Raw genomic sequence first — 21,266 nt, 5'->3', positions numbered from 1 at the left:
CCCCCCACGGGGCTGAGGGGCGGGCCAAAAGGTAGCAATTTGGCATTTGGCTATATTGCTTTAAGCGTCTTCTTCCCCGGAACTAAGAATTGGATATCAACCATATTTGACTGGAAGCATCCCTAGGTGGTGGGGATTCAAAACGGTCATATTTGGTGGTAAGCATTCAGCATTCATGGGAGGCAGGGATTCAAAATTGTACAAATGGTGGGGCTGACCCCCTCGGGCTAAGGGGTGGAGCCAAAAATAGTTTATTACTTGGAAATGGTCGAGATCCCTACCGTTTAACCATATATATAATTGCTGAGTATAAAGAGAAGAATGCACATTTGCTTCCAGGATGGCCCTATGGTCTGGCCCCACCCTTGGAGACATAGTCCCTGGTCATAACTTTGAAACGGTGTAGATCCCCATCCCAAAACTATATATACAAATGATGGGCATAAAGAGACGAACGCAGTCATGGTATTAAAAATTATCCTAGGTTCTGCCCAACCTTTGCAGACTTAACTCCTGGGACATAACTTTGAAACGGTTGAGGTCCTCAACCCAAAACTATAAATACAGATACTGGGCAAAAAGAAACGAATGCAGTCATGATATTAGAATTGATCCTTGGGTCTGGCTACATCCCTATTGACCTAGTTTCTGAGTCACAGCTTGGAAACAGTTGAGATTCCCACCCCATAACCATACATAAAATTGCTGGGCATGAACAATGTAATATTGATATGCTACAAGGATTGGCCTTGGGGTCTGGCATATTCTAGAATATTTTGCCATGATTTCTTAGATATCCAGGTGAGCAATAAGGCCCTCTGGACCTCTTGTTTCTTATGCGGTGAAATTTGATGATGAGCTTATCAGGACTGGTAACAAAAACACGCATGAACCAAATCAAGTTCTTCAATTTCACACTAAGATATATCGACGATGTGCTGTCTTTTAATAACAAGGAAACGTTTATTAACGCCGTCATTCGTAAACCCTCATAAGCTTGACATCAATGACGCTACAGCTTTTTCTAGACTACACTAGCCGCTTTCCTTGATAGTAACATCCCTACTCCCAAACCTGCATGTAGTGTTAATACATCACAGTTGATTCATTATTCAAGAGCTTGTTCCGTATATCAAGACTTCCGTGATCGATGTCGACCGATAAACTCGGGTAGATAGAGAATATGGGTCGCAATCATGATCCCATTGGAAAATATACTCTTTCTCTGCGAGATATGACGGTTGATGGTTTTTTATGACGCTCACTTGTATACACTAGCTGATGCCGTTTTGTCACTAACCCGGTCCTCCCTATGAACACGTGATATTACTTTGATTACATCTTTATTTACATATCGGGTTTCGTCAATGAAGCAGACGACGCTTACCCTTCCTGAACTCCTGGTCTTCATTCTCCTATTATTTTTCATGTGTCTCCATGTAAATCTTTCCTTTGTTCATATTTTGCCCTATGCTATCTATTTAGAGTTCGAATCACGATTATTATAATCATAGATATTCTTTTCGAGTTGGATGATGTCTGGAAATGTTTTGTCAGCAGTGACATCTGCCAGTCTAATTCACATGTTCTATCCTGGATGAATCTATGGTGTAGGTGTTGATGTCACTTTTCATGTTGATTCTGACAGTTAAAGTCGGGACCAAACACCTTCCAACAGAGTAAATGCACAATCTGTGACTTGAGATGTTGGCTATAGCGTTAGGCCTGAAACTACATTGTATATAAATGTAAAATATCGTAACTTCATTTGCATAAAATGTATGTCAGGCATCCTGTTTCTTAACGAGTGTTTTGATAAACATGCTTGTTATGTTAAATCACACCTATTGGCTGAGGAACGTGTCGACATCCAGTCATTTCCATATACCATTGTAATATGAGCCAATACATTGTGCAAAAAACGCGAATATATTTATTTAAGAATAATTTACAAAATTTCTAGCGAAATAGTGGGTCATTTATCCTTTATGAAGCAGATGATTGTCGTTTGATTTATCTACAGGGTATTGGGGGAAGGGGAGAGAGCTAGGTTATGAATTTTGATGCATCAATATCCTTCTATTTTTATGAGAGGGCCTGCATCGCTCACGTTGATATTTGAACAATCATGAAAGAATAATTCTCATTAAAAGTACTTTTGCAAATATTTCAATATATTGAGTCTCCTTGGCTTAAGAATGTTCCAGGCTAAATACAGCTTTATATTACTCTATCCCAGCGTGTTACTGGTCAAATCTCATCACACAGGGCCTCCTGGTATTGCGGAAGATGATGTTAAAAGTTTTTTTTTACATATTTAACCCCTGTGACGGTGAAAATAGGTCAAGGTTAATCATTTGAGGAAACTTTAAAGTACTCTGTCCCAGGTACATACTGGCCAAATATCATTGCACTTGGTGATCCAACAAAAAACGTTTAAAGGTTTTTAAATAATTTGACCCTTGTGATCTTTAAAGAAAGAAGTTCAAGGTCATAAAGGTATAGCACTTCATGCCAGATACCTACTGGCCAAGTATCATTACTCTGGGAATCCTGGTTAATCAGAAGATGTTGTTTAGAGGTTTTAACATATTTAACCCCTGTGACCTCGAAAGTAAGTCAATGTCATTTATTTGAGAAAGTCCAAGTATCACTCTGTCCCAGGTACCTACTGGACATATATCATTGCTCTTTATTCAAAAGATGTTTTTTAAAAATCTTTTTAACCCTTATGACCTCTGAAGAAGGCCAATGCCATTTATTTGAGGAAACTTAATATCACTCTGTCCTAGGTACCTGTCGGTCAAGTATCAGTACTCTGTGCCTTTGGTTATTTAGAAACAGTTGTTAAAAAGGTTTTAACATATTTGGCCCTGGATGTAGGTAAAGGTAATTATTTTGAGAAAAACGTTATCGCACTCTTTCCAAGGTACCTACTGGCCAAATATCATGGCCCTAGGTCCTTAAGTTCTTAAGAAGCTTGAGTCATTCAAAGAAAAAGTTGATGGACGACGGACAACACACCATACCATAAGCTCAACCGGCACTTCGAACCAGGCGAGTTAAAAACGGGAGTTGTCCTTTCCTGCCAAATGTTCCGCATTTAGGTTAACTGCTACTGGTTAACCCATTGTCAGTCTAATGGGGTCAGGTGGAATACTGTGCTGGGTGCCTTTAAGCTTTGGCAAAGTATTTTATTTGATTTCAATTTTAATTTCAAGTTGGCATCATTTCCGCAAAGAGGCAAATACATCAACATAAGACTTTTCACATGCATTACAGACATGGAGGCACATCCTTTACTGATCATAGCTGTTTAAATTTTATAGAACTAATTGACAAAAATAGTCCTTTGTTTTGCTCTGAAGACTTGTTAACTTTCTTTACCGGTATTTTTCACGAATACTTCTCAGCAACATGATTAACACTTGAATCGCAAGCAGTAAAATCAGTGTAAATCTGTACCTGAAAAAAAAGTCGCATGCAGTTGTAAAGCAAGAAAACACAAAATACAAAAATAATCAAAATATTTTTTTTTTATTATTTTGTTAAGGCAAAACTCACTTTGCCCTATATAAATTCTATCAATAAGATTTACAAATCAGCAAGTTTAACAAATAAAAACTGGATAAAACTGAACACATAGATTTAGTGGCTATGGACAAGAAATGATCTTGTGGTCGCTCAATGGCGCTTTCCACTCCGGCAGTGTAAAGGTAAAAAACTAGAGTTAACCTAATTAATCAGTTAAAAAAACATTGAAAACTAATATTATGAAGCATAGTGAAGTGTATTTATGAAAGAAAGATGCAAAAAAAATTCATTTGTTCTGTTAAAACCTGTATATGTTGTATTATTTTTAAGGTATTTGTGATCGCTGACGTTTAAATCTGCATGGTACACAAAACCACATGTTCATACATTTGTGGAACTCAGAAATACTTAAATGCTATGAACTGGAATTTCATAAATCTCTGTTGCATAGCAATGTTGTGATCATCATACCTTATTTCCCCCCTGTGACATGCATGTGATTTTCCCAGACTTAAATGAATTTGAATGTTATTAATAGTTGCTTATTTAAAACAATAATCAATTTTCAGAATTGGGTAACATCTTTTTCAGTACCAATACATTTAAAATACTGGAATCTGCAATTTTTGTAATATTTTTTTCTAGTACAAATAAAAATCATTTTTAATAATTGGGTTACCGGTATATGATTTGTGTTATTTTTCCCAGTGAAAAATGAAAAGTCAATTAATACTAGAATCTGTGATTTGCTAATTTATAATGAAATAGGTCTACAAGCACAACATTATACATAACACAATCATTTAACCACACGAAACTACAGTGAACCGGTCATCACAATGAAATGGATCATTCCAAAGTGTATCGGAGGGGACAAAGTTTAACTACAAAACGTATATGGGATGGAACACAATACTTTAAATACTAACCAACCAATGTTCTGGGGAACTTTTCAAGTAAGTTTGAACCCTACCATCACAACAATGTCAAGTATATAACATGGAATCATTTCATTTGCAAACATTTTTCATAGTTCCCACAGAAGTACAAAACAACAAAATGAAGTTACACACTTTTCCTAATAATAAAACAATGCTTTCAAAGTGTCTTTTTAAGTTGTAAGGGTTTGCCAATAATAATGGGTACTGGAAAACATTTTCAATTTATGGTTGATTACATCCTGATCCCCAATACATTTTAACTTTATTTGTCTTGCAATGTTTTTCATGAAAATAATTCATAATGGATTTATGTCAAAGAAAAATAAATGGTTAAGTTTATAAAAACTTCATTTAACCACTAAGTTGTGGGTTGGCTAAAAGCTAAACAAAAAGATCTGTTTATCGGATATTTGTTAATGATATAACCACTTGGTGGTCGACACATGCTCCTCCTTCCTTTCACACACAGCTAAAACATGTAGAAATCACCACTCATAACTATATATACACTGACTTCATTCATAACCGTACAGTTTTATATACATAGTAAAAATTCTCAATTTTTCTACACACTGTTAATGTCACAATCATCATTATGCGAAAATTGAGCATATCAATTTGGCACTCAACATCATAGGTTAAACAAGAAATTTACCAATGCTTTCATTAAATACTAGTATAAATTTACTTCTAGTTTTCAAATTTCTTGCTATATCTAAAAAAAAAATCAAAAAAATCAAAAAAAAATCTTAATTCCTCATTTAATACCATACATTAATAAAAAAAAAAAAAAATGAAACTGAAATGATTTGTGGGTAAATAAAAATATGCATGTGATCACAGGATATAACATTGATATAAGAATCTTCTTCATTCTCTTCACAGGCACTTTTTAAATAAACAGTAACATTTCCTGAGTTTTATCACCATGAAGTTGCATAGTCTAGATCTGCCCTACATCTTATGGTGCACAACTTGTAAAAAAAATAATCTGTGTTATGAATACTACAAATTAGTCAAGCTTCATTGAAGACAATTCAGTTGTTACTACAAAATTTTATTTTTCTCTATTGCAAATTTTTCACTTTTTCTTCTTTTAACAATTCCGATATAACAGTGATCCTTTCTTTTGACTCTCGGAACATTGCCCGTTTAAATCATAACTTATTTTTATATGAAAATGTCAGAAACTCAAACCTGTACCTAATGCGGCTTAAAACAACTAAGTTCAATGTAGGGAACGAAATTCCACAGTGCAATGCAATCTAGCATTGTAATGAACACAAAGGGGTATCATTTTGGATTATGGAACAATTAACCTCCTTTCGGAGCAACGGTGTTTCTCTAGACCAGGGCAAAGGGAGTGAACTCTCCGTGTTAAGCATTTTGTGTACTGTGAGAATGCAAAAGTTTTCTACACACAATTCTATATATAGCACAATTATTTAATAAATTACATTATATTGCTGCCTCAATCAACTGTACATATATACATAAATGTAAAAATCAACACACCTACCGACATGTATACATACATACATATATATATACCAATATCAAAATTTAAATTTGTACATTAATATATTTATGTGATAATTTGTGTGGAATATCTTTTTTTATGTAGGGCATCACATTTTTGGATTACCACACTAACACCCCATAGACACACACAGGCTGATAAACATGCACTAAAAATATGTATTTGTCAAATTATCTTTTATTTGTCAAGGACCATATTCACCATAATAGGTGCACTTGCCTGAGAAATTGATGGGATATGGGACGAGGTGTTAAGATGCTTCAAAATTGTTTGTGTTTTGAATTGCCATTCAAGATTCATTATTAAGTTTTCCCCTGGAATTTGAGACATGCTTTTTTCATCTTAATAAAATGATAGATGGCATTACCCAACACTGTGAAGTTGTCAACTTCAGTACTAGATGGCCACAATCTGGAGTAGTGCAATCAATCCATATTCCTCTCCATCAGACAAATTTTGATATCAAAATGAACGAAGGGCCAGAAATCAGTATTAAGTGGAGCACAATACAATATTTCAATGTTTAACACTTCACCTTCCACAGAGGTACTTGTATACAAAATTTGGCAACTGTAGGCAACGTACTACACGAGCTATGCCCCCTGACAAGTTATATATACAAATGGTCAGTGTAAACCTAAAATACCTTCAGGTTACTGGTAGCATGGTATTTTCTGTTAAAAGTAGATGCTGAAGATTAGTGCTCGTAGGCAAGTGGTTCTCCTATTATGGTGAATACGGTCTTAGAAATTGCCTTTCTATGAAATTTGTCCAGTTTGACATTCTCGGACACACTATCCTAAAATACACTGATAACTGTAAAAATTCTCTAAGTTCTGAACACAGGTGGCACTAACAATATATAACACTAGTCAAACTACTATAATCTGCTTGCCATTGAGAATTTGTTCAACAAGAGAAAAATATCTATGCAATATATTAAAGATATTTTTTTCTTCAATTTTTTGTTTTTCGGCCAGTTCTTCAAAAGATCTTTAGAAGTTAAAATAAAACACAACAATAAAATCTGAACCCCCATCCAACCAAAATTTGAATTGTATACATTCCATTGGACTGTTTTGAGAGGTATGGACTAGGGGATAATTTTAATTGTTATTTCATTTGCAACCACATTAACTGAGAGAATTTTATATGTGTATACATTTGTTTATATCTGAGTAATACAGTAGAAACACAATAAACAAATAAACAATGTCAATGTCAACAAAAGACAAAATCAAAATGCACCAATCTGGATGATGTAAGATAGGAGGGAAATAGCCATGGTTTATAGAACAAAGATATCAGTAAAAATATAAAGCCAAACCAAGTATTGCTTATCATTCAGATTTTATAACATATATATTTTCATATTAATTTGCAAGGACAGTATATCGCAAATTTAAACGTCTGACAAATATTTATTCACACAAAGGACTTTAAAACAGTAATCTTATATGTTGTATAATGTTTTTCTTTCTTTTGGTAATCAAATCCACATTTAAAGAAAAAAACCATCAAAGATAATTTTTTAAGAAACTTTTTAGAAATTTACATTTAAAATGTGGATTTTCTTCAAAAAGAAATCAAAACTTTCCCATGACAATGAAAACTTTTAAAATAAAACTTCTTTTAAATACAATAATCAATTTTCTAAACTTTTTCTTCACCTGGTTCTAGCAACCATGGCTTCTACGAGATCAAAACTCTAGCTTATTTACATTTTCTAGTATCATAAATAAATTTTATATAAGTCAACAAGAACACTTTAACAACATCAATAGAAAATCAATTCATAAGTCTGACAGCACAAAAGAATTCTGTTTAGTTATGAGATCAACAAAGTTAATGTTTAATTGAAAGAACACGCAAGTTCATTCAGAAATTTCAGTGGCTAGAGAATTATTTTTTGTACAATTTTACTCTTCACTTTTGCACAAATAGGAATCAGTACATCAATCAATGATATAAAAGTAAAAAAAAAGGATCACTCTCTTACTTGGAATGATCAAGTGAAGATTTTGTTTTCTTACAAAATTTTATGCCATTTATACCTCTGTTTCCCTACATTAATTATGAAATTGTATCTTTTTCCGATGAAATATTTCTCCATAAATATCAGGACTATATATTAAGCTAAAATGATTGCTCTGTTTAGAAGGTATTACATTACATTGGTAAAGCTAGGATAAATTGTTTTCTTAATATTTTTCAACTGAAATTATTTCATTTTTCCTAACATCTTGGATGATACGAATCAATGAATTAATTTAAGAATGGATGTTACGTACATAACCAATTTTCTGTCCTACGGACCCACACTCAGACAGGCAACATTATGATATACAATGGAATGTTAATTCAACAATATTCCCTCCCCCCTGTGGCCTTGACCAATCATAGATGACCTTTGCAGTGTTGATCACCTGGCCAATCATAGATGACCTTTGCAGTGTTGATCACCTGGCAAATCATAGATGACCTTTTGCAGTGTTGATCACCTGGCAAATCGTAGATTGCAGTGTCTATCACTTGGCCAAACATAGATGACCTTTGCAGTGTTGATCACCTGGCCAAACATAGATGACCTTTGCAGTGCTGATCACCTGGCCAAACATAGATGACCTTTGCAGTGTTGATCACCTGGCCAAACATAGATGACCTTTGCAGTGTTGATCACTCGGCCTATAGTAGATCGCCTTGGCAGTGTTGATAACTTGGTCAATTGTAGATGTCTGTGACTTTATCTATTTAACCCTTCCCCTTGTAACCATGGCAAATTTCAGATGACCATGGTAGTGTCTTTCCCTGACTAGATCTGAGCTTCGAGGATCTTGGACGGCGTGCGACAAGCTGGAGCTACTGTTGCATTCTGGGTAAGAGTTAACATGGGACTCGATGAGCATGTGAACTGACCTTGAAAGGCTCCGGAAACTCCAGCTGAAGGTTAAAAGTATAATGAGTTAGTATTGTTAGATGCAGGACGTCAAACTTTTTTTCTATTAGGAAGGAAGAAATGACAAATATACAAAACAGAAAATCTTTTAACGAGTAGTTCTCAATTCAATTCCTAGTCCTGGGGGTTAGAATCATAGATTTCCAGTGGATTCTACTCTTTTCAAAGGACTTACTTGAATTATTATTTTAATCGAGTTGCTTATCCTTTATTTGAAAATAAAATAAATAAATGAATTTGCCAAAGAGTTTGATATATTTTGTACAACATTAGGAATTTTTATCAAGTCCCTTTGAATTATAACAGTGAAATTGCTTTTGGCTGTTGACCTTATCATTGGAGAAGTATCAAGTTAAAACTGGTTACTATATAGCTGAAACTTTCCTGAAGAAAATGACTTTAAATAGGGTCTAAATACACATCCAGATTTAACCTGTTTTCAGGATTCTTCATTCTGGAATATAAAGCTTTACTTTATACCTATTGTGAATATACTGTCGATTAAAAATTAATCTAGATCAGCAAACTTCTAAATTTGTTTGTGTTCATTTTATCCAACTAAAAGAGGTGCAAATTTTTGGTACTTTCAAGAAGAAGTATTTCCCCAAATTTTCTTTTTGTTCTGTTTGCCCATATACATGAAGTAAGGCCAAACAAAAAATACTGAGTTCCAGGTTCCCCCCCCTTAAGTTGGATAATGCTAGTAAATTTATAAGTGTGATAAATATCTTCTTGATATATACGTACATATAAATGCATTGTATATATTATAACAATGATCAATTTACAAAAAAAAAAAAAATCTTGCAAGTTATCCATGAAAACCAAACACATGATAATATATATGTATGCACTCATATTGCTTTGTTTGGCCTTAAGCATGTATTGAGGCCCGACACTTGGCCTGGGCTTACCTAGTGATACCACAGGCCATAATGGGTGCTGTTGGAGCCTGTCTTACCTAAAGAAACCACAGACTGGATTGTTAGGGGCGAGGCATTGAGCGAAAGTGTGGAGGATGTAGTCAGTGGTAATTCCATGTCTGTTGACAGGTCATCCCAAATACCATTCTGTAAAGTAAATATATTTACAATTAAGAAAGATTGATTAAACCACAGTTCTCTTTTCAAAATGATTAATAAATTTATGGGAAGTTATACAAAAGAATTCAAAAAATCCAATGCAGCTCTACATCTTTAACTGATAAATTTACCAATACAGAAAAGAATGGCTACAACCAAGGATGAAAACTTATGCTTAATCACAAAGCCAGTATAACACACATCGTAACTGATTTTTTTTGCAATAAATGTTTAGAAACTAGAACAAAATTTGTTTTATACCTTTTATTATCGGTCAATTAACCCTTTCAACCGTATGAAACTTTAGTAGACTCTACCATGCATTGATCTGGATGAGTCCATTATAGTCTACAGTGTTTAAAGGGTTAAGGACTTTGTTTGGGTCAAGCTAATACAGTTTTCATATATTTAACTTATGAAGAGATAAATAACCAGTAAGTTTTTTTATTATATACTCAGTACATAGGTATGCAGTGTATTTAACTGAAAATTATTGCCGACTTCTACAATGGTTGTTACCTGTAATTTTAGATTTGGGAGGGGTCATTACCTGTAATGTTAGGTCGGGTAGGGGGTTGTCCAAAGACAAACTCCCGTCCAGCACTATACTATGGAGGTAATCCTCCTGTTTTATTGAGGAGTCCACTGGGGTGGATATTTTCACCACACGGGCAGTTGTTGTGGAGGGTGTCGTTGTTACAGGCAGGGACAAGATCCTCTCTCCCTCAGATCGACTCCCCGCTGGTCCTGCCTTTCCTGCCTCGATCAGTTCTAATTTTTCTACAAACACAAAAAAGCAACCTCTAAATATCATACGTATTAATTTTCATACATGATTTTACAACTCCGCAATTTTTCAGGGCTTGGATGGTGTTATAGGGAGTGTGCTGTAGAAATTTCATATACTGGTAATTTTTAGCCACTCTAACCAAATCATATTGCTAGATCCCTATAATATTACATTATGTAAAATTATATATTATGTACAGTATATTTGTAAATAAAATATCATTTAAACCAATGAATTTTATCTACAAAATATCAGCTGTTTCAAATCAAGTTCCGAAAAACAGGTTGTTTAGTATATCCCCATTACATTAAATGCAAGAATTTTCTTTCAGGAGTTTACTTTTTTTTCGTCAATAAATGCATTTAATCTATCAATTCTAGTTTGACAAGTATCGGGTAAATTTTGTCCTTTTTTCACCTTGATCTGATAAATTACATAACAGTAATTATGTCATTTTTTTGTTTGTTGTCCTTTAATTTCGAAAAAAATGAAGGTTCATTGAAGTAACTACTAGTCACACCTCCATTCTTTATTTATCTATTTCTATTAAACCTTTCTTCTTAGAAAGCAACCATAAAAAAAAAATCTAGAAAACTACTTTTTCTGTTTCAATAGAATCTTTTATATATAAATGTAACATTATCTGATATTTTCATTAGGAATATCGGGCCCAAATATATACAAACAGGAGAAATCATGTTCTTGTTTTTAACAATACACAAAGATAGAATTATTCCTACGGTGCCCAGTTTATAATTATATTTCTACATTATACAATTTCTAATTATATTCCCAGTACATGGTTTTGTATGAAGTAATTTCTAAATCAAAATATTAGTGCGAGTTTATATATTTAACATTCTAACCTGATCTCATTGGGGATACACCATTACCTGAGAACTGTGAAGGTTTTAAGTGTCATGTTTGCATGGGTATTTAACTGGAAAAGGTCAATATATGACCACTGGAACAAAGCTAGAGTGGTCAAATATACCTAGGGGAGTGACAGTGGTCAGCTGTCAGGTGTAATTACAGGTAACTAGTGACACACCTGTCACAGTTAGCAAATAACCACAGGGGTGTGTGCATCACACAGTAATATTACATGGCTTGACTTGAGGTGACATGAATGGGGCCCAGTAGGGGTAAATCATATAGCAGGTATACATAACTATCTGTCAGGGCAGTCATTTCAGGGGTAATTATATATGTAGCATTTTGTAAAATGTATTCACGCAGACCTTTTGTAAAAAAAAAAGGTCACCTAATAAATTAGATTTATTCTCTGATACTGTCTGAATTACATGAACTAAAGCAAACTGTTATCATTTGAAAGGGGTAAAATGTTAATATCATTTCAATTCTACCATTTATAAACTTTGCAAATTCTCTATTAAATTATGAATGCAAATAAATTTTCCACAATTCCAGCCAAGATCCATATCCCAAAATTACCTTAATGAATTTTATGTGGTATATGGCTTATACACAAATTTATTGATGGACTGTAATTTTAATAATGTTTTAAAAAATCAATTAAATAGGAATTTATAAATAGGATATCCCTGTATACTATAAACAGGATGATAAGCATGTAAATTGCATCATCTTTGATTACAACCACTTCGTCATATAAGTTACACAGGATTGGGGCTCAACAGGGGGTAATCTTACTGCATACAGAAACAAAGAAGAATCCTTTACATGATGGTATGTAATTTGGACCAATCATGTAATGGGTAATTGTCACTTATATACATTTTCATTAGCTTCACTGAAAGACACAATTGAAGATTGGGGTGAAGGGGTAGTTCTGATGTATTAATTTGGTTTCTTTGGCTGCTCGTGTTATAATGCCTTAAGCTTGGTTGAGGTAATAACATAGAAATTACATTTTTCCTGATATATTCAATTATCATTTCATTGAAATTTTGAATCAGGTAATTCATCCATCATTTATATACTCAAAAAATAATAATTCAGGGAATAGTAAACAAAGATGAGGTGAAATTATCATATGAAATAAAACCTTAGTTTTCAAATAAATACAAAATGTTATAAAATGTCCCAAGTTTTTTTTCCCTTTAAGTGTTTCTGAATATTGCACTTAATTTCTTGCATATATATATATACCAGTAATATTATCTTTTATATTTCCAAATCAAATCCTGCCACTGATAAATCACAGCCAATATAGACTGCACCTGGTCTGTATTGGTGATATAGGTGATATAATAAGCTAAAGACTTATCCTGGTTTGGTCAGTTAAACAAACACTTAATCTAGTCAAAAGGTGTTGACTCAGTCCCAAGCTAGACACCCAAAGCTAATTAGCAGGGGCCACAAACCAAGACTTTGTTTGTAAACAAAGGGTGCCTTGATCTTGAGTTCCCACACAAAGGATGAGGTATCCTAAACAAAGGAAGTTAATCCATGCCTCCCAAGCCAGTGATAGACAAAAGTGGCCACTCCCCCTCCCGATATAAACAAAGGAACCAAACAGGCAAACTCCCCCTCTAGCTCTCTGTCATATAAACAAAGTACATCGAAGCTTGGTCCCCCCTCCTTTCAACCCATGTTGATTACAAATGTAAGACAAAAGGGTTCCTTAATAACATATACCCAACAGAACATTGCTTAAGTAGTAAAATATGAATTGAGTTAAATAATGATATCACTATATATGTAAACCTAGTTTACCCCCCGCTCCTTTTCATCAACACTTTTATGAAAAAAGATATGTCTTTGTGCTGGTGATGAGTAATATTTAGGGGTATATAATCATTAATTCCAGCTTATGCTTACAATGAAAAGGTGGTATGTACATACAAATAAATTATTTTTGATTTTGAAACTTGTTGCATAATTACAATTAAATGTCTGTTTAAGAAGGACTCAAACCCATCAATTTCTAATTCACCTAGTTCATTATATTTGTCGGAAATGGACATTGCTTTGCTCCCTGACCTGTACACATGTCTTATCTTCTTGCATTATTTATAAACAATATTATTACAAGATACATAAATCTTTTATATCAATTTCATAATTTAGGAATTGTCCCCCCCTTCCCTCTATCTCATTCTATCTCAATAATTTAAAAGGTATTGTTTTGATTCCGTTGTACAACTATGTAAAACTATAATTTTTGTCCAGGCCTGTTCAGGATATTTCTACAGGTACATTGTACATTCCTATCAATATTTTATGACAAATCTCTTTGTTCCTCCACCTGGGCTTACATTAACACTACACAATACTGGCCAGATCCTGGTATTGGTTTTTAACCTCAAAGTCTTTCTTTGTTGTAGGTAGCTATAGGCTGGCTTGGTCTCACTTTATTTAACAACATCATTTGGTGAAAGAGCTCTTCAAAGGGCAGATAATTCTTGAAGTGTTAATTCCCATTTAGCTGCTGGCCTTTGAAGTCTTTATCTGGCCCCTAATGACTGTTATATAATAGGGGCCTACTGGACATGTGTAGATTACACTGATACTGACCAGATGACCACTTCACTGCCACAGGCCATACATTCTTACCTTTGTCCTTAAGTTATTTAGCCAGTGAGTCAAGTATTTTAACTCATTCATAAATGATTTATGAATAGTGCAGAGGCAGACTTATTTACTAAACCCTTTCATTTAAGTTTTGTGTGTGAAAAGGCTAAAAAAATATCACAGAAATAAAAGATGCAGCCATAAAATGACCCTTTATTAAAAAGAAGCGGTTTTAAATATTTCAAAACTTATTAATGTAAGCGAAATTCAAGCAAACAAAATAAAGATATTGACAGCACTTGTCCGCTTTTAATAAGTACAAAAACCAGGGTAGGTACTAAGGGTATAGTAAAATTTAAACATTGTGTTCTTTTTCTGGTCTAATGGAAATATATACACAATAAAGGATATTATGACTGCTACTCAACATTTAATGTATCATATTTGATTCAAAAGTCAGAAGAGTACCACAGGGGCAAACCATTTTTCACAATATAAATAGATGTTATTAGCCAGTATCAACCAGTACATTTCCCCCTATAACCTACTGGTTTATGTTTTAAGCAACTTTCAGGGAAAATATGAAACAGGATATAAGCGAGCAAGTAACAACAGGACAGAACACACTGGCTTTAGAGCAACATTGGACTTCACTTTTCTCNAACCCCCCCCCCCCCCCCCCGACAATACCTACATTTTCATAATCCTAGCTAGACAACGAGAAACTATACAATTTCTCTTAAACATACAACTCTGTATACATTGATAAACAGCATACACAATATCTTGTACATAATTACACATCCTAAGTAGGGGACAATACTTATTCGATTACATGCTTTATGCAAATGTACTTGAGTCATCACTACCATGTATATAAATGTCTGTATTCAATTTGAATGGGATATTTTACCTTGCCAGCTTGAGTCATCACTACCTTGTATATACATGTCTGTATTCAATTTTAATGGGATATTTACAGTCAGCTTTAGTCATCTACGTATTCAATGTCGCTTCATAGACATGCGCAGTCATATTTGCAAACCTAATATACATCGCCTCTTTTTAAAAGTGTTTTCTGCGTTTTTGAATAATCATATTGATATTTTTTATATTAATGACCTTCTTCCTCTTTAATAAATACAACTTTTAGTTGACAAATTTTAACAAGAACATTTTTTTGTGATATTACCGGTATAAAGATATAAAACTTGAAGCATATTTTCATACAGCAAAAAATAATAAAAAAAAACACCCATGCAAAAAATGGATTGCATATATCTGTTAAATTATTCATGAATTGAAAATGTTCTTATTAAATTCGGTTTCTTTTATTTCTGAATCATTTATCAAAATTATTCCCAAAAAGATCAACCTCAAATAAATCTCAATAAAATATTTTGAAACAAATTAAGGCCTAGGGATGTATGATTTTACAAGTCTCAATATGAATTTCAGGAAGACCCAAAACCTCACTGTTTATTGATCTTTTACCTTATAAGCTAAATTTAGATTTGAGAAGCAATCTTGTTCTAAATATAGATTATGATGTCACCTATGTCAACAAGAAAGTCCCTGATTGGTCAATTTTGTTTTGGAGAAACCTTTGATTGAAATATCAATAGATATCATTGTGTTTAATTCTGAGTCACATCTGCATGCATAGAACAGTACATCAGAAAATATTTTAAAAGTCAATGATGATGAAATAATGGTTTGAGTTAGTATCAGGTGCCTTTCATGCTCACCCTTAGCAGCACTTCAAAGTCAGTGACTAGTAAACTCAACAATATTTTAGTCTCACACTTAATATGACTCTGTAAAATCGAGTTAATTGGTATAAAAAATATGCTCACCTGGCATAGCCATACTGTTCCTGATGGCATCCAAATCTTTCTTCCTGTGTTTCGCAATTTCATCTTCCATTTTTTCAACCTTATCAGGGTTGAGGGCCCACAAACACCCCTTTTTGCTGTTGTTTCCAGTCACTTTCGGGGTTTCTACTTTGGCAAAGCACTTATTTAGGGACAAATTGTGTCTCACAGAATTCTGAAAAAGGAGAATTTCAACATATAATAACGTTAAATAACCACAATAAATTGTTTAAAAGCCAGAACATTGAATATCAATAGTTTAATCCCAGTTTATATTAATAGCATTAAAAGATAAATATTTGTTATGTTTTGTATTTAATAACGACCCCAAGGTTTTTCATCCTGGTGCATTAAATAATGAAGTTATAGCCACAGAATATTGACACTAAATTAACAATCAAAACTATCTGACAAATATTTTCATATACAGTATATACATACATGTATCACAAATATTTTCAAAATTATCATTTTTTGCAGCATTTTTATTCTATTCAAAATGGAGAGGAGCGTGTGAAATTTCCAGGTCCTATTTTTAGCCTTTTGCTGGGCAACGAAACGTAACATTATGATCTGTGCAATACTATAGAGCCTATCCCTACAGGTACACCCTTTATTACTGGTCTCCGCAGCTACCTTGCTGTTTGACTGCGAGATTAAATAACAACTCAACCTTCGTCCTATTAAGGCAGTGCAATATGTCTTACATATGGTTCAGTGCACAAGCATAATGCTACATGGAAACATAATATATAGAAATCCATCCAACAAAAGATCACAGACATTTTTGAAATAGACTATAGATTTCAAGTGAACACCTGTAATCTAATTTGTATATATGTAGCATCATGTGACAAATTCTTAGCCAATGAGATTGTAAGTCGCCCCAAATGACAGGTCTTTGCCACCTGTCACCCAATGTCACCCCAATATATCTGGTCGTCCACTTATACAGGTAGATAGCATATCTTCATAAATTTGATTTTATTACATTACTTTAATTCTATTGCACTTTGTGTCAAATAAAACTATAAATCCAATCTTACCTTCCAACCGTCCGGTGCCGTTTTGAAGTATGGAAAATGTTCCCTGTAAAGGAAAATAGTACAGGTAGAGATATCATCAATCCTTAGTGATTCTAGAACATAAATAATTCTGACAGAGGCAACAATTTTCTTTGACGGAGAAAGGGTTCATTATAAATAATAGGGAGGCCAATTATATTGATTAATGATTATTTGTTTTACAGCAGTTCTACTGCCATTACACCCTGTAAAGGTCATTCTTACAGGAATAAGAGTTAATACTTGTACTTAAATGCTCTGGTATACAAGTCAAGCACTTTTAATGCAATTTTAGGGATTGCAAGATATAACTAATATTTAAATATCAAAGAAAAAAAATTTTTTTTTTGACTTTACAATTATTTTTTAAATCCAATTTTGTATATTTATTAATGCTGATAGCAAATTTTCTTGTATTTAATTAGGTTGCGATCTGTTAGTTAGAATAAAGCTAGATAAGAGAAAAGCTGATGATTTTTCATATCCAAATATTTTTTACATAGCCACATATTAATAAACCCATAATATTATCAAAGTCTTCTTTCAAATATTATATAATATTTTGGCAAGAGTTAAAAACATGTCTAATTGTTATTTGTGATCATATTATTCCTGAAGGGCTTGTAACATGAAGATCTGCACCAGAAGATTGATTAAGAAATCTTTTAGCTAGAATATATCTATAAAAGATCAAGCCAATGATAGGGTGATTACTCCAATAAATTTAAATCCACAACATCTAGTACTTACGTCATGAAGGTGTATATTTCACTAACAGGAAGACTCCCATTTCTACTGTTCTTCAGTGACATAGCAATGAGGCAACTGTAGGAATAAACTGGTTTTGGAAATGCTCGATCAGAATTGTCCGATTTCAGGACGGTCACAGACTTTTTGACATTGTTCTGTGTCACAGTGACTTGTCGACCATTTAATCCTTGTTGGAGGTGGTTGACCAGGACGGGAGAATTGTGGGACGGAGAACTTAGTACAGATTTCACTGGCTGAATGTGAGCATTGTTATTTACATTTGAAAATCTTGACTGATCGGATGAAGTGGTATTGGATTCGCGAGTTGCACAATTCAAGTTGTGATCAGTCTGTAATGTAAAGTGGGGACTATCTGCTAGTAATGAACTCTGTCCACTCTCTGATTTCACAGTTGTCGAACTTGACAGTTGTTTTCTTGGAGAGAAATGGTTCACTGGTAATCCAGTTTGCGGATTTACTAGTAAGTTCGGGTTATTATTTTCTACCTCAAAAGATGAGTCCAATAAACTGTTTTGTAGTTTAACAACATCTACATCGTTCCACTGACATTGTATATTCTGGATCCAATCGTCAACAGATTGGTTGTTTGTTTCGAAATCAAAGTTTCCGTGATTGCTGTCGTTGTTAAGAATACTGTAGTCCTGGAATTTGTCGGAACCTTGAAGAATTTTGTCAACTTCGTTTTGAAGGTCGTACGATGAAGAATCCATGGCCATGGGTATTGTATCTAGAAAATCCATGTCGGATGTATTACAGAATGCCATACTTAACATTACGGAGTTTTCCTCATTGGAGCTGAAATCAAATATATATAAACAAGGTTAGTTTCAAAGTGTTATTCTCATAGGTTTAAAATATATTTTACCTAATTAGAACTTCAAAATATCTAAACAACCTTGTACTAGCCTTCTTTAGATTTATACAAGCAATGCAGGAAATATCTTTTTACTTAAACATGATAATAAAATCAAACAAAGATCCAATATTTCTGCAAATAAAATACATAATATATTCAATTAAATAATCTTATTGCTCATTTAAACTCATTAAAGCTAAATAGTAAAACAACAGGTAAACAAAGAAACTGCAATAGTGAACAATATATATTATATGGCAGATGAATTATTCAAAAACATATTTATATCCGAAATGTTTCAAATATAAGACATTTTCGAAAGACATGTTTCAAATTTACCAGCTTTCAACTGATGGTTCAATATTTTGAATTCAGATGCAAATGTCAACATGGTTGAACAATGTAAACAAACAAAGGTGAAAACTGATATAAACCTGGGATACTAACTTAACACAAGCAAAATATAACATGGAATCAGGAAAATATGATATTCGTTATAATTTCTTAATTATGTCGGCAAATATAACGTGAATAACAACAGTATTCGACTGTTTCCAATCAATCACAAACGAGAAAGAATGACTACTAGAACACAAATTGAATTAACCGAGCCCGTGCATTATTTTGAATAAACCATGGCAATCTAACCGTACCATTAGGTAAAAGCACATTTGAATTATTTCCCTGTCCGAGAGGACCGTACGGTTTCATGTAGTACGAAACCAAACCATTCAGTTGATTACAAAATTACAACATTTTATACAAAATAATACTCGGTAACATGACAACAATGTTGCACAAAGTATAAATTGTACATTGTCGTAAATGTTTGAAAAGAATTGAAAACTTGTACGAAACAAATTCTCCCTCCCTACTGTGCAAAACGTTCTACCGACATCGTGCACAGATATAAGTAGAACACGAGATATTAATGGACGACCGTGGAAGAGGATTCGACATAATTTTCCCCACAGTTCGTCGTTCGATTGCAAATAAATGCACGACATATCATTATACTTATGCAACTTACCAAGATTCCAACACTGTCAATTTTCCAATTGGCAATTTCCGAAATATATTGCAACGTCAAAATTATCCAGGAAGTTGCGAATACACGAGTCCCTTTACCTGTAGTACTATACCGTAGTAAATTTCGGTTGCTCAACCCAAATAACAAAGAAATGTAATACATTCAAAATAGTCCAATCTGATTGGTTGGCGGCGACCCCTGAATTTTGAATCGGTCGACGCTGATTGGCTTTTCTATGACAACACTAAATACAATGTGCCATATATGGAAGGTCAATTAACTAGCTACTAGCAGGTGCCCGTGCAAGTGAATATGTGTCGATACATGTAGGGCTATTTCGTCATTTTCTAAGAGTTGGGAAACCGTTATATTAAATGTGTAATACCTTGTGTGTTTCTTTGTATGGATAGCAACGTTTTTCGAGGAATTCGTGCTACGACTGTTGTGAAATAGTCAAGAGAAGAATAACCACAAATGTAATTCGAGGCCTGGACGGGATGTTAGGCGGGGGCTCACCGTGGGGTAATTGTGAGATTTCCCACGGACCGAGTGGTTTATAGTAAGGCTTACTCGCCATTCATTATGGCAGACTACTCAATTAACAGAAATGTGATGACAGATGGCCTGCAGGGATTTGATATCAACCTGCCAATTTTGATCAGTTTCACTCGGAGATGTGTTCTTATTGTCCTCAATAGTCAACTCAAACCTGTTTGCTTACTTTGTTTACGATTTGCTAATCGGATCTGTACACGTTTTTCGTCAAGTTTTTAAAACCACAGATTCCAATTTAATTAGATTTGTCGTTTGAAATATAACTTATCGATATCCCAATCTCTCAATGCCTTAAAATCTTAATTTTTGTTCATTTTTCTGTGGAAACATTCGTGCAGTAAAATAACATCACGGACTATTACCCATCAATTAAAAAAGATAGGTACCGACTGAAAAATGGAGGTTAAGGTTTTCACAAGGATTTTATTTTGTGTAAAGTTTTGAAAGTTGTTCTAAGAATTTTATATCAAAATAGTGTTTTCCTCTAAATAATTGAAATGGAATTTCTTTTTAAAATTCGTACTTTTATCTCTGGAAAGCAATTTAGCCAACCCAATATTTCAATATGATAACAATATTGACTTTTTACACCATTTTTTGCAGATTGAATGCTTGATATAAAAAAGTTATGCATTAAAAAATATTCAACTGATCAAAAGGTAGATGATAAGTGGGTCTATCAAAAGTGCTAAATAAGTGATATAGTACCAATATTGTATAATTTTCAACTTTGTTGCATATTATTTTCATAGTATGGAATATTAAGAACTTGTAC

General features: G+C 33.6%; 1 protein-coding gene across 5 annotated transcripts; it reads right to left on the bottom strand.

The window, feature by feature from the left end:
• Window positions 1–6,020: 6,020 nt before the first annotated feature.
• LOC110462072 (forkhead box protein N4-like) lies at window positions 6,021–20,707 on the bottom strand. Of its 5 annotated transcripts, none has more exons than XR_002464226.1 (8): window positions 19,937–20,705; window positions 18,030–18,845; window positions 17,262–17,304; window positions 16,198–16,390; window positions 10,604–10,833; window positions 9,933–10,041; window positions 8,498–8,955; window positions 6,021–8,460 (listed from the first exon to the last, which is right to left on the bottom strand). XR_002464226.1 is itself a non-coding variant. In XM_021515873.1 (7 exons), the coding sequence occupies exons 2-7, from the start codon at window positions 18,821–18,823 to the stop codon at window positions 8,828–8,830; spliced, it is 1,497 nt and encodes a 498-aa protein (XP_021371548.1). In that variant the 5' UTR covers window positions 18,824–18,845; window positions 19,937–20,705; the 3' UTR covers window positions 6,021–8,827. The 5 variants fall into 5 exon arrangements, 2 of the variants coding, with proteins under 2 accessions (XP_021371548.1, XP_021371549.1); XR_002464227.1 differs by having other exon boundaries at window positions 6,021–8,516; window positions 8,548–8,955; XR_002464228.1 differs by having other exon boundaries at window positions 6,021–8,478; window positions 8,548–8,955.
• Between the last annotated feature and the right edge of the window lie 559 nt (window positions 20,708–21,266).

Source organism: Mizuhopecten yessoensis, unplaced genomic scaffold (assembly GCF_002113885.1).
Source record: "Mizuhopecten yessoensis strain PY_sf001 unplaced genomic scaffold, ASM211388v2 scaffold10745, whole genome shotgun sequence".
NCBI classification, from domain to species: domain Eukaryota; kingdom Metazoa; phylum Mollusca; class Bivalvia; order Pectinida; family Pectinidae; genus Mizuhopecten; species Mizuhopecten yessoensis.
This window is presented reverse-complemented; position numbering and strand designations above follow the sequence as displayed.

Coding starts and splice junctions, on each gene's coding strand:
- LOC110462072 (XM_021515873.1), bottom strand. CDS start 18,823: ATGTTAAGTATGGCATTCTGTAATACATCCGACATGGATTTTCTAGAT. Junction 17,305..18,029: donor GAAATATACACCTTCATGAC/GTAAGTACTAGA, acceptor TTTCCTTTACAG/GGAACATTTTCCATACTTCA. Junction 10,834..16,197: donor GAACAGTATGGCTATGCCAG/GTGAGCATATTT, acceptor TTGTGTTTGTAG/AAAAATTAGAACTGATCGAG.